This window comes from Neltuma alba, unplaced genomic scaffold (genome assembly GCF_004799145.2).
Source record: "Neltuma alba isolate B1F8T4 unplaced genomic scaffold, ASM479914v2 tig00011012_pilon, whole genome shotgun sequence".
In the NCBI taxonomy this organism is placed as follows: domain Eukaryota; kingdom Viridiplantae; phylum Streptophyta; class Magnoliopsida; order Fabales; family Fabaceae; genus Neltuma; species Neltuma alba.
In genome coordinates, this window is record NW_021635765.1 from 4,880 (window position 1) to 18,229 (window position 13,350).

At 36.8% G+C, this 13,350-nt stretch overlaps 1 protein-coding gene, 1 long non-coding RNA gene and 1 pseudogene across 3 annotated transcripts; 1 reads left to right on the forward strand and 2 right to left on the reverse strand.

The window, feature by feature from the left end:
* Window positions 1-515: 515 nt before the first annotated feature.
* On the reverse strand, window positions 516-3,445 carry LOC114760696 (sucrose transport protein-like; annotated as a pseudogene).
* A 428-nt stretch (window positions 3,446-3,873) lies between these two features.
* Window positions 3,874-7,611, forward strand: LOC114760695 (uncharacterized). Of its 2 annotated transcripts, XR_003742075.1 has the most exons (4): window positions 3,874-4,081; window positions 5,046-5,120; window positions 5,969-6,056; window positions 7,017-7,611. It is a non-coding gene; the product is annotated as an uncharacterized LOC114760695 (long non-coding RNA). The 2 variants fall into 2 exon arrangements; XR_003742074.1 differs by having other exon boundaries at window positions 5,969-7,611.
* Window positions 7,146-10,108, reverse strand: LOC114760694 (sucrose transport protein). Its single transcript, XM_028949978.1, has 4 exons — window positions 8,775-10,108; window positions 8,056-8,119; window positions 7,902-7,945; window positions 7,146-7,804 (listed from the first exon to the last, which is right to left on the reverse strand). Exons 1-4 carry the CDS (start codon window positions 10,038-10,040, stop codon window positions 7,628-7,630), a joined length of 1,551 nt encoding a protein of 516 aa, XP_028805811.1. The 5' UTR covers window positions 10,041-10,108; the 3' UTR covers window positions 7,146-7,627.
* Window positions 10,109-13,350: the final 3,242 nt, after the last annotated feature.

Genomic DNA, 13,350 nt, shown 5'->3' on the forward strand with positions numbered 1-13,350 from the left:
AATATATTTTTTACCAACATAATTAATAATACATAAGATAATATAATTAATAAATAATTAATGTGTATATATATTTATAAAATATAAGATTAAATATGTTTATCAAAAAATATGTTTATAAAAAAAATAACAAGATACATATCATATAGGCTCTCACACTCTCCCTTTTTTCTCCAAAAGCAAAAAAATTTTGCTTTTTCCAAAACCATGGTTTTGGAGTCAAAACCATGGTTTTGGTTTTTAGAGGGGGTGTTTGGGTGATTGACACCCCAAACCATGGTTTGGGATGTCACCCAAACACACCCTTAAGTAACTTGATGTAAGTTTTGTCCTTTTAGAAAAATATTATAATTTCAAGAGACAAGGTAGATTGGGATTTTATATTTAAAATTAAATTAAATCTAATTTTCAACTAGTTCTTATATTAAAAACGAGAACTAGTATGTTGCTTTGACCAAAAAAATTATAAAATAATTATTTGAATTATAATTGCAGTAAGAACACACACACCCAGCTAGGGTAAAAAGATTGAAGATAGAATTCACGAGATCTGGGCATGCGAGAGAAAAAAGGAGAACTGTTTTATTGGTAGCAACAGTAAAAATGAAAAGGCAGGAGGGAAAAGTGGGGGAGAACCAGGTCCAAAGTGAGGACCGGTTCGGTTCATATAAGCCACAGCTACCTCCCCACCCTTACACGTTATTTTATGACGACCCTTCATCTAAGCCCAGTGGCTCATCACTCACTCTCTATCATCACTAAACTTGAAAACATTTCAAGGCACCCCAAAATGGAACCTTTTTTTTTTTTGCATTTAAAATTTTTTTGTTTGGCCTTTTGGGGTCCTCCTAATTACACATAATATCCATGACCATCACCAAAAATTTACATAAAAAAAAATGACCCTTCTTAAAGAAAGGCTCATTCTTCATTTTGCTAGCTAAACCACCACAAAAATGGCAGTTTTTATAGGGTTTTGGAAAGAACATGAGCCTTAAATTTACAGACAGTGATGCATATATATATATATATATATTAAAAAGCTGAGACCCCACTTTAAAAGAAAATTTGCTCATTATTTTCATTCAATGAAATCCCGCTCCGGCGGATGGCTTGAAGTCCGGTGGTGGTGATGGCAGCAAGATCATCGATAATATGCCACTAGCAGCGGCCGCCACGGCACCCGCAACAAACGCCGGCAAGTTACCACCACCGAAGAGTGCATCCCATGGTCCGTTAACAACCGATACAAACATCTGTATTGAAGGAAGTTAAAGAGATTAGCAGTATGTAAAATATTAAAGGCAGGGACAAATGCATATACTATTTTCGGTACTTAATATAAGAGTTAGTTTGACATTTAATTTAATCTTAAATATAATATTCTAATTTACTTTGTCTCTTATATTTATTTTTTTAAAAAAAAATTGACCTTGTAATAGTTGTATATGTTAAATGTTTTATTAAATGGTATAGCTCTAGTTAAGACATATCATATACGACTGTAAGGGTAATTTAGGAAAAATAACCCTTGTTTATTACAAATAATTAACTTAACAATTTTTTTAATTTACTCAAATTAGTCAACTAATACTTATATATTAATAAGTGGAAGTAGGATTTCTAAAGAGAATAAGTTATGAATTAATAATCACCTGTGGCACGACAATTGCAAGGTTGAGAACGGCTAGAGATAGCCCTGAAAATTTAGGTAAATAAAAGAATAAATAAAACATGTATAAATTTCAGTTCAAATAATTAAAGTGAGATACACGAATCAATTAAAGTCTAATCTTAACATTCAGTGGGTCTTGGCTTTATTAAAATGCTTGCTTAATCCATATACCTTGGCCTGCGCCTGAGGAGTTGGAGAAAATGGATGCAAGGGCAAAGGGAATACTGTAAGTGATCTGCAAAAAATTAAAAGGGCAAAAACAAAAAAAAAAGATTTAGTGATTACAGTATAATTAGAATTTCGTGGTTTTTATGACTGCAGAACAGAAATTACTTTCCTGGGAATGATGTCAAACACATCACTTTTGGCATCAGTCAACCCCAGTCAAACTTGCCAAATCAGATTTTATTTATTTATTTTTTATAAAGTAGTTATTAAAAAAAAAAAAAAAGATTCATGAGCGACTCACCGCCAGGGGAATCCCGAGCAAGGCAAAGAGAGACAACGCGGCGCCGTTAACTCCGGCAGAAGGCGGGAGAGGATCATCAGAGCCGGGGCCGAACCGCCGTGAGTTCTCGGCCAACTTAGTGATCAACACGGTGGAGGCCAAGCAGGCGGCGAGCAGGATGTTCACAATTCCCCACAGTCTCTTCACGCCCCCAACCGCACGCGCCAACACCTCCACGCCCAACGACACCACACCCAACACCACCGAGTTCAACATAAGCCCCAACGATCCGGCGTGCACCCCTTATCGTACGCCTTCCCTTCCCCAACCTTTCCCCCGTACACCTCCTTCGCCATCCAGTCTGTGTCGAACATCAAGAAGGGGAACCAAGCAATCCAGTTGAGACACGTCACCAGGAGTAGAAGCCACATCGGCCTCTTGAGCTCACGGAATGCCCCCAGCATCTGTCCGAAACACGGTAAGCTTCCTGATCCCTCCTCCACTGAATCATCACCCTCGGTCCCGCCTTTTTGCGGTTGGAACGGCTTCTCCTTCACGTAAAACAGAGCGATGGCTGTGAGAAAGACGAGAAGAGCGATGGATATGAAGAAGCAGCTCTTTAGGTTGGCGCAGTATTCGTTGCAGGCGTCGGTTTTGGTGAAGGAGAAGCTCTTGTAAAGCTTGCCGTCGGCTCCGGCGGCGTAGCCGAGAACGTTTCCGACGGCCATGAAGAACGAGAAGAAACCGTTTGCCGATCGCGTCTTTCGGCTGTCCCCGGCGGCAAGGTCGGCTAACAGTGCTCGGCACGGGCCTTGGAGCATGTTGTTGGCCACATCGAGGATCCAGAATCCGAAGACGAAGATCCCGATGGATCGCGGTCGCGTTTTTTTGTCGAGAGAATCGCCCATCGTATGGCCGAGATCAGCGGAATAACCGATCAAGAAAACGGCGACAGCCACCGCTAGTGTACCAACGGCGATGAAAGGGCGCCGGCGGCCGAATCGGGAGGTGCAGCGGTCGCTGTGGTAACCAACAACTGGTTGAACCAGCAAGCCGGAGATCGGACCACAGAGCCAAATGAAGGAAGCCCAAAAGTGGGGCGTCCCGAGGAGTTGGACGTAAGGAGTTAGCAAGGAAAGCTGAAGTGCCCATCCGAAATTAATTCCGGCGGCAATGGAAGCGACGACGATTATTTTCCGGAGAGGGCTAGCTTCTGGAGGAGAGGCAGCTGCTTCAACTTGAACAGAAGGAGGTTTGGTGTTGTTTTGCTTAGTAGCCATGATAGCTCAAAGAAACAAAATAACTGATTTGAGCGTGGCTATGGGTTTATTGAAGCCAGAGGGAGAGAGCCGCTTAATTTATAACGAGGAAGAAGGAATGAGTCTGCATGCAACTGTACCGAGAACCAGAATCTGAAGAAAGTGGGGACCGGTGGGCGAGGCAGGAAAAGTCGATAAGTTCCTTCCTTATCTGAAAGGCACAAACTAAGGAGATACTGACAATTAAATTCACATGAGAAATTTAACATATAATTAATTTCATTACATTTGCTGACACTATTTACTAAAGTAAACTAGAGTTTTCATATTTTATATTATTATTTTTAGTTTTTTTAATATATAGATTCTCTTGAAAAAATATTAAAGATAATTATATACCTTGTCCTAACATTTGACTTTACTTTTTTTTTTTTAATGTTAAAAACTCTCCAACTCTCATTCCTGTTATTCAGGTGCTGCTCTGGCTCCTTCTGTTTATTTTTAGGCTTTTTAGCTCCTTTATGTAAACAAAAACAAAACTTGTATGGATCTTTCTCTTCTTCGACACAAACTTCCATAAAATACGGTGCAGAGAGGGGCCGCTCACGCTTAGGCTGTATTCACTTGGTTGATAAGAATGAATCAACGTTGAGTTTTGCCCTTGGTTTTGGATCAAATAACAAGCTGTGAGCTTACGGGGTACGTCATCTCAATTCATTTGATTTCTGCACGCTTGTGTGTTTGAAGTTCAGTTTCAAATGTCCTCTGCTTGCTACAGTGACTACTTTCTCATGATTTCATAACTAATTTAATACTAATCGGACATGGCACTTGCTGTAATTTTTGGTTATCTATTAACTGATGCAATTCTGCGTCATGATATCTTCTCTGTCTTCTGCATGATGATGATGTTGGCCGAAATTTTGGTATACTTGAGTTTCGAGTTTTCATAAGAAGTGCTTTGTAAAATCTGTGCTGCCTCTGGTATGCTGTACAGAATAGACTGCCAACTCCTATAATTGTGTTGCATCGCAGTGTTTCAATTGTGCGTAGAAAAGTAGGACCAAGATATATGGTCTTTTCTAGTTTGGGCGAGTTTAAGCTACGACTATGCTCCTCTACTTTTGTTGTGTTACAGTTTAAAATGACATTTTGGCATTCATAAATAGGAATTCAACAGATGTAAATTCTCAGTTTTGATGGTTAATTTTATTGTCATAATATCTGGTCTTAATGGTATGTTGAGCTGGCGTTGATTGATACTTGTAAGCACATGTTTCTGCCAAATGTTCTGTGTCTTTTAATTTTATTTTATTTTATTTTCCTTGGCCTGTGCCAGGTGTTGTGTCTGAGTTCTGAAATTCCGCACTTTTGTTATTAAAATTGTTAAGATATGATATTCCGAAATACATGCAGTTTACTTTTCAAATTAAGGTTATATTTTAGTTGCACAAGTACTGTAGAATATAAGATCAGCTTCCTCTTTGCATCACTTATAAATATAACCTTGTACCAGCTCCAAGTCTCTGCCTATACCCTCTGAAATACAATAAAATGTTTCCTTCAGTTAACCAATAAAGGGTTTGTACTGTTCATTGTGAACAGTATAAACTGTTGTAAACTTTACATTTAATATTGATGATCGATATTGACTTAAATTCAGTTTGGTTGAGGGGTGTTCAAAGTTCAGCTTCAAACATCCTCTGCTTGCTTCGTCGTCTGCTTTCTCATGACTGCAGTATGTGACTTGAAAAATTAATGCTATTCACTTTGCACTTGCTGTAATCTTCTAGCTATCTACCATGTGCTGGCACTTGACGTTCAGATCATGATCTCTTTTCTGTATTCTGGTTAATGATGTTGGCCGAAATTTTGTCATATTCATTTTGTTCTAAGTTTTCGAGTTTTGATAAACAGTTTACTGAAACCTGCAATACCTTAGATATCCAGAACCAGTTTCAATACTCATCACTTTAATAAGTACCCTAAACTGATTAGATCTTGATCGTTCATATCTCATTTAGTTGGTTCGAATGTGATTTTTTTGTTTAAAATAATTATTTTAGTACGAGTAAAATCTAAAATAGAAATAATTTCTTAACTACCATTTTTTCAAAAAAAAAAATTTTTTCTATTTAAAAATAGTAATTAAAAATTTTTAAATCTAGACCGTTCAAATCACATATAAACAGTCCAGATCTAAGTAATGAAACTTGTTCCTGACTTCCAATTGCTATACTGTGTTTTAATTGTATGCAGAATATTAGGATGAAGATAGATGTATTTTCTCTATTTTGGGTGAGCTTCGCTAAGATTAAGGCTGTGTGTGATGTAAAATTGAGGCTTAAAGTTTTGCATTGATTCTGCTTTCGGTGCGTTAAAGTAAAATTGTGGGATCTATAAATAGGAATTTTGGACGGCTGTGAATCCAGTATTGATGGTTCTTTTTCTCATGCCAAGACATCTACTTTTTCTTATGTTACGTTGTGTCTGTGTTGATGGGTTCTTATCAGCCTAAGTTTTTGCCAAATGTTCTGTGTCTTTGATCTGAGATTCTGCACTTATATTCTGTTATCATCAATACAGTGTTCTTGTGAGATGTGCGGCATCTTCAGTCTAAATGCGCCCCCAAGTGCTACCAAAAAATGCTGCCACCGCTCTTGCTTTGATTCAGGTTAGTGCAAAATTTATGTTTTACAGAAGACATTAAATTAAGCCCGACTTTTTAGATGCTTTGATTTGAATATAAGCAATCTATGAGACTTCACTCCTGCTTGTGCTTGATGGTGCTAAATCTTAGGCAAAATATACGAGTATTTCACTTGAAGGAAAGTTAGGTCTTTAATGAGCTTTGGTCAGTTTTTCTTTTTTAAAGTTACTGTGCCATGCCTTAATTGGCGGCTGCTAAAATTTGTTTGAGAAATGATGCATTTTCTATTTCATAATTACTGTCTGTCAAAGCTACAGATAATGAATCCCTCCCCTCTTTTTCCCATCTTGTGCTTTTGGAAAAGTTTTCACTGTTCAGTAATAACAATGTTATCCATGGGCCTGATTGCATTTGAACGGCCCACTTTCAGTGAACATTGTTTCAAAAAAGAATCCAAACAAATGAAGTCTTGGTGTTAAAAAAAGAAGTTAATTAAATCAAATCTAAGAAAAAATAAAATCATAAAAAAATTCGGACCGCTTGATTGATGGATAGGAAATGATCTTTTTATCCTCTTTATTTTACTTTCATGATCGGTGTTTAATAATATTTACTTTTTATCAGTTTCTTCATCTTTAAGATTATTTCTCTTTTTCTTTTTTCTTTTTTATTCTTTTAAATATACTTACCTTGACACTTTAGTGATGTTCATTGGGACTTTAGATGACTTCAAGATTTAAACTCGTGCTCACGGGTGAGAGACGAGTTTCACTCATATGATCACTTTTATTGGCAAGCAAGGATTATGTTTGTGTTTGCCACGATAATAACTTTGAATTTCTTTTAAAAGAACTGAAAATCATTAATTAAGGGAGAATGTTTTATAATTGAAAATCTCTTAATTTCTCTTTTATATATATCAATATTTGCCTCCTCCCCTGAAGGCATTCCATGTAAACCAAAACAATACAATGTTGATTTTAGGCCAAATCATTCGCGTAGTAGCAAGGTGGAAAGCAGACACAGAGATTGTGGCAGAGCAAGAAAACACAGAAAAGAAGAAAAGATTATTGAGAATAGAAGGCACACAAGTTGCTTAATAATGGAAGATGATGAGAGAAAGAGAATGTTTTATTAGGAGCCACTGCCAGCAACAAAGATGGCAGGCAGAAGGGTTGGAGGAACGGGGTCACCAGTCCTATCCGGTTCGGTTCACCTAAACCAGCCTGGCCCCCCACCTGTACATTATGGTCATTTCCTCCCTCACTCAGTCTCCCTACCCCTGTTTGACGTACAAAGCACCCCAAAATGGACCCAGTTCTTCAAAAATGAACAAGGCTTCTTTTGGGGTCCTCCTAATTACACATATTCTTCATCAAACTTTACAATAAAAATGACCCCCTTAGAGTCATCCGTCACTTTGCTGCCACAAGGAGGGCAGTTTTAAATTCAAGCGTTTGTTGGACTTGGACACAGCATGAGAGGCTTTAATCATATTTAAGACCCGGGACCCCCATCTACAAAGAAAAAGGAAAACAAAAAACAAAAAAACAAAACCCCAAAAATAAAAAGAAAAAAGTAATTAATTGTTCTCTCTAATGGAAGCCTCCGGCTGTGCTCATCGTCTTTGCCAAGTCCGGTGGTGGAGACGGCAACAAAACCATCGACAATATGCCGCTGATTGCGGCAGAGATGGCACCTACAACAAACGCCGGTAGGTTACCACCACCGAACGCTGCGTCCCACGGTCCACTCACCACAGACACAAACATCTGTTTGGAAACAAAACCAAATAATTTATCAACAAATCTGGATGATAAATTTGGAAAACACAACAGCTTGTGAAAGAAACTGAGTGTCACAAATCACCTGTGGGATCACAATTGCCAGATTGAGAACGCCCAAAGACAACCCTGAAAAGTTGAAAGTTCAAATCAAACGGGTTAATGAGATGAATTAATTAATAATTGATGCCAATTCTAAGTGGGTATTGGTGGATTAAAAAAATGGTTCATTATTTTACCTTGGCCTGCCCCTGAAGAGGTGGAGAATATGGATGCTAGCGCAAAAGGGATACTGTAAGTAATCTGCACAACAAGAATGATCACCTCACTTTAGTATATCTCCCACAACATGCTTAGAGAAAGCTTTCAAACTTTTATTACTATTCTTTTACAGCGTCTGAGGGAATATTATGCTGTTTTCATACAATTCTTTAATAGTACGCCTAGTAGGCCTATCAAACATATAATAACAATTCTTAATTTTCATGTGATATTTTTTTTTATCATTAACAATTTGGCATCTACATCAATCCACACCAGCCCCGCTATTAATTTAAAAAGATATAATATCTGCAAGAGAAAACATGCAGAACTTCATGCCAACAGCCAACTCAGATTCCCCACAAATTTTTGTTTTTACCAGAAAATCTCTACAATAGGCCCAGTAAAATACAAAACAAGAGTTTCAAATATCCCTTGATATCACCAACCCCCCCCCCCCAACTTGCTCCTCTCTCGTTCATGCATGTAAGAAAAGCAGCGAAATTTCAGCTCCGGAATCACATGTCAAACTTTCCATTTTACTACAGTAAATCAGTACTGGATTAAATGTTAAACTTCCTCTTCAGTCTTCTAAAAAAACAAGAAGAATCTTCAATTTTAAATATTAAATTAGTATTTAAACAAGGAAAAAAACAGGAGTCACATAAAAGCAAATTAACGTGAACCAGTCACTCACCGCGAGTGGAATTCCGAGAACCGCGAAGAGAGTTAACGCGCCGGCCTTGATCCCGGTGGAAGGTGGCAGAGGATCCTGAGAGCCGGGGGCGAACTGCCGTGAGTGCTCGGCCAACTTGGTGACCAACACCGTCAAGGCCAAACATACGGCGAGAATGAAGTTAACAATTCCCCATAACCTCTTCGGGCCCCCAACCGCACGCGCCAGCACCTCCACGCCCAACGACACCACGCCTAACACCACGGAGTTGAGCATAAGACCCAATGCGCCAGCGCGCACCCCTCTATCGTATGCCTTGCCTTCCCCAGCCTTTCCTCCGTACACCTCCTTGCCCATCCAATCAGTGTCGAACAACAAGAAAGGGAACCAAGCAATCCAGTTGAGACACGTCACCAGGAGTAAAATCCACATCGGCTTCTTGAGCTCACGGAACGCACCGAACATTTGTCCGAAGCACTGGAATCCTCCTGATCCCTCGCCCACCGAATCATTTTCTCCCTCGTTCCCGCCAGTTCCTTTCTCAAGCGCCTTCTCCTTCACGTAGGTCACAGCAGCGATTGAGACAGTGAGCAGAAGAGCGATGGAGAGGAAGAAGCAACTCTTCAGGTTCGCGCAATATTCGTCGCAGGCCTTGGTTTTCGTGAACGGAAATACGTTGTGGAGCTTACTGTAGGATCCGGCGGCGTATCCGAGGACGCTCCCGACGGCCATGAAGAACGAGAAGAACGCGTTCGCCGTCCGAGTCTTCCTCTGGTCGCCGGCGGCGAGGTCGGCTAACAGTGCTCGGCATGGGCCTTGTAGCATGTTATTGGCCACGTCGAGGATCCAGAATCCGACGACGAAGATCGCGATGGCTCGGGGACGCGCTTTCTTCTCCAACGAGTCACCGAACATGTGGCCCATGTCCGCAGCGTAACCGATCAAGAAAACAGCGACGACGACGGCCAATGCACCGGCGGCGATAAACGGCCGGCGTCGGCCGAATCGGGAGGTGCAGCGGTCACTGTGGTATCCAACGACCGGTTGAACTATCATACCGGAGATGGGACCACAGAGCCAGATGAAAGCAGCCCAGGTGTGGGGAATACCGAGAAGCTGGACATAAGGAGTCAGCAAGGAGAGCTGAAGAGCCCATCCGAATTGAATCCCGGCGGCAATGGAAGCAACGACGACGATCTTCCGGAAAGGACTGGCCTCCGGTGGAGAGGTAGCAGGCTCAACCTGAAGAGAAGAAGGCTTAACCATATCGGTTTGCTTAGTAGCCATGAAAGAAGAAAGAAATGAAGTGATGACGAAGAGTGTTGTTTGGTTGAATGGATACGGAAGAGAGAGGGGAGGGGGAATTTAATTTATAGACGAGGGAGAAGGTTGCATGTAGGTACAGATGTAATTAAAGGAAAAGAGTGGGGACAGAGAGGGCAAATTAGAGGACCTTATCTTTTGCCTCACACGCAGATTAGTCTATATGTGTCATAAATTGAGGTGTATAGCACTAATTCTAAACTATTACACTCACTGTTCTCTTTATTTTGACCGGATTATTTAGTGGATAATCGTTTTATTATTATAAAATATCAAAAATAATTTTTTTTTCATAATGTTTGACATTTTACATACAATATTACAATATGTATACAAGCCGCTTAGTGTGTGAAGAGCATTTTTTTTCTGTAGGAGAAACTGATTTTTTTTTTGTAAACATCATATATAATATTTTGTAAATGGTACGAGTAATTGTTCATCTACAATATAATATAAAATTTAGATTTAAAGTCTGTTTTACCTGATGTACCAAGAGAGATTGATAAAAAGAAAACAAAGAAAATTTGTGAAAATTTTCTGTATTGATGGGAGGAATTTGATGTATTTTTATACACAGAAAAATATCTGTTGTTGAATGTAGATTTTTTTCCAATAAAATTTTCGAATTGAAAGTTTTCAATTTTTTTTAAAAAAGATAAATATCCTGATTTTATGAAAGTTAAGTTATTAAAAATGGAGCTGACTTTTTTTTATTTTTTATCAATGTCTTGGGTGAATTGTACTTTGATAAATGCAAATCAATACAGTATGGATAATTCTGTCAGGTGAATATTTTAAAAACCACAATAATTCATTTATGGCAACATTTGACTTTCACATATTCATGATAAAAATGCTCTTGTATTTACTTAAATGTATTTTTCCCCCCCTTGTTGAACAACACAAACTTCCATAAAAATTCAGATCAGCAGCTTGGAGGGGCCACTAGTTCTCAGCTAGCTAGCCTGCATTCACTTAATTGTCATCCATCAAATTTAATTCAATCCAATTAAAATACATTTACTGTCATTAATAAATTCATTTTTTATTAAATAAAAAAATCATAAATAGAGTAAATATCAGTTCAGTTAGTTGAACCAATGTTTTTTCTGAATCGGATAAGCTTCAGATAAGGTGACTCATGTATATGTATACAGTCTGGGTTTGAGTGCAAGAAAAGGCAACATGACGAAGAGGCTTTATGTCAAAGGATCTTAGAAATTTTAAACCATCCATTAATTAACACAATTAATCATTCTGATTCACTTTTACTATGAAACAAAACCTAATAATTAATCTCTTATAATAATTCAACCCAAACAATTACTTAATTCCACGACTTTAATTACTTTTCCTATACTCTGTAGTATTCCATGGCTATTATATTCTTCTAATTGGAATCTTTGTTCAGCAGATTCACACTCACATTGGTCGCTTTTGGTCTTCAATCTTCCAATGATGGTGACCATATCTAAGCAGGTGCATTTTCTCTATGGATAAAACCAAATTCTTTATTTTGTATTTTCCAGGAAACAGAAAAATTTTGATATAACTGAGCAGAATCTTTAAGTTAAATCTACGTCTGGTTTATTAGTTTCGGAGAAAATGATTAATGCTAGTTAATCTAATCCTAATCCATCCCCAGCATTTGACCACATAATTAGAAAATCTGCCTCAACTGTTAAGTATGAACTGAGTTTGCTTGCAATATCTGGATGACTCTAACTCACTAACTACTTCTCTGATGACTCATATTTATAAGATAAGAGAGAGACCTTTTTTTTTAAAAAATTTTATTTATAAGTGGCATTATGCAAATCTTATATAAATGTACAATTATATTTAGGTTAAGGTACAAATTTGTTCCAAGTTTTTTTTTTGTGTAAACTTGTCTTAGAAATTTGGACCTTAACGTTTATATCTTTTATTTATTATTACTCATCTAATCTTATTTATAGGGTATCGAGAAATTTTTTTTATATAGATGCGTAATTTTACCCTTCATTTATTATTGTATTGATTTTGTTTACATGAAATATAGTGTATATTAAACAGGAATAAAATTGAAAATTTGTTAAATTTTGAATGAAAGTTAATAAAATTTAAGATTTTTTTTTATCTGTATGAAATATGTTTTAAGTGATTTATAAATAGGACCAAAAAAGTATGTTACTTCTTGTCCTTATTATAAAATATAGTTTGTAATTTAAATACCAGGGTTAGTGTTAAATAAAAGTAAAATTTTAAAAAATATTTAATTTTAAGACATGATTAATGAGATTTAGTGTTTTGTATTCCAGTAAAAACATGTTAAAAGTGAATTATTTACGAGATTAGAGGAGCAATTATTACAGTCAAAATATTTCTCCCTCCGTTCCTTATTATAAGAGACAAATAACCGAAGTACGTTGATAAAAAAAACAGTTAAAATTAGTTAAGAACAATTAATGTGTAAAAAGTATATTTTTTTTTTCAAAAATGCCCTCATTAATAAAGAGAGAGAGCATGAGAGAGAATAATTAAATTATTAAAAGAAAGAGAAGTGGGAGGGAGAAAGAGTGTGAGTTGGAGATAATAAATATGGATAAAATAGTAAACAAACACAAAAATAAGACAACTTGTAAGTGTCTCTTATATATAGGAACATACCATAAGCATCAAATGTCTCTTATAATAAGGAAGAGAGAGAGTAGTTCTCTGCAGAATCTAGAAAGATAATGGATGTGGATATATAATTAATTATTTTAAAAAGTAAAAATACTTATTTAGCAATGCATTAATGGATGTTTGTTTTCAGATAAAGGAGAATGTGGAAAAAGGAAACACAGGTAATCCAAAATAATATATAAATATTCCAAAGTAGGAATTTGACATGTAGCATTATATCCATACCAATTAACGGGTTCTAAAGCGTAATTATTCGATTTTTTTAAAAAAAGAAATTGTTCTATATTTAAACGACAAAGATGGGAAGAAGAAGAAGAAAAAAAAGTAGTGTTGTATTATTATTATTATGGGCGGTTTCCAAAGTAACTTTAATTTTCTTATTTTATTTTCAACTAAACTTTATTTTATTCGTTTATCTCGGTTTTGAATTTCATTCTTTAATTATACTTTTGTTTTTTTAACCAAAATTTTACTATTTTAAAAACTTATCATAGTAGTTTATCTACAACGATATGTGAATATATTATTTGACTTACCAAATATTAATTTAGTGGCACTAAAAAGCCCTAAATAATTTCATAAAATTTGAAAAAATAAAATAAGAAAT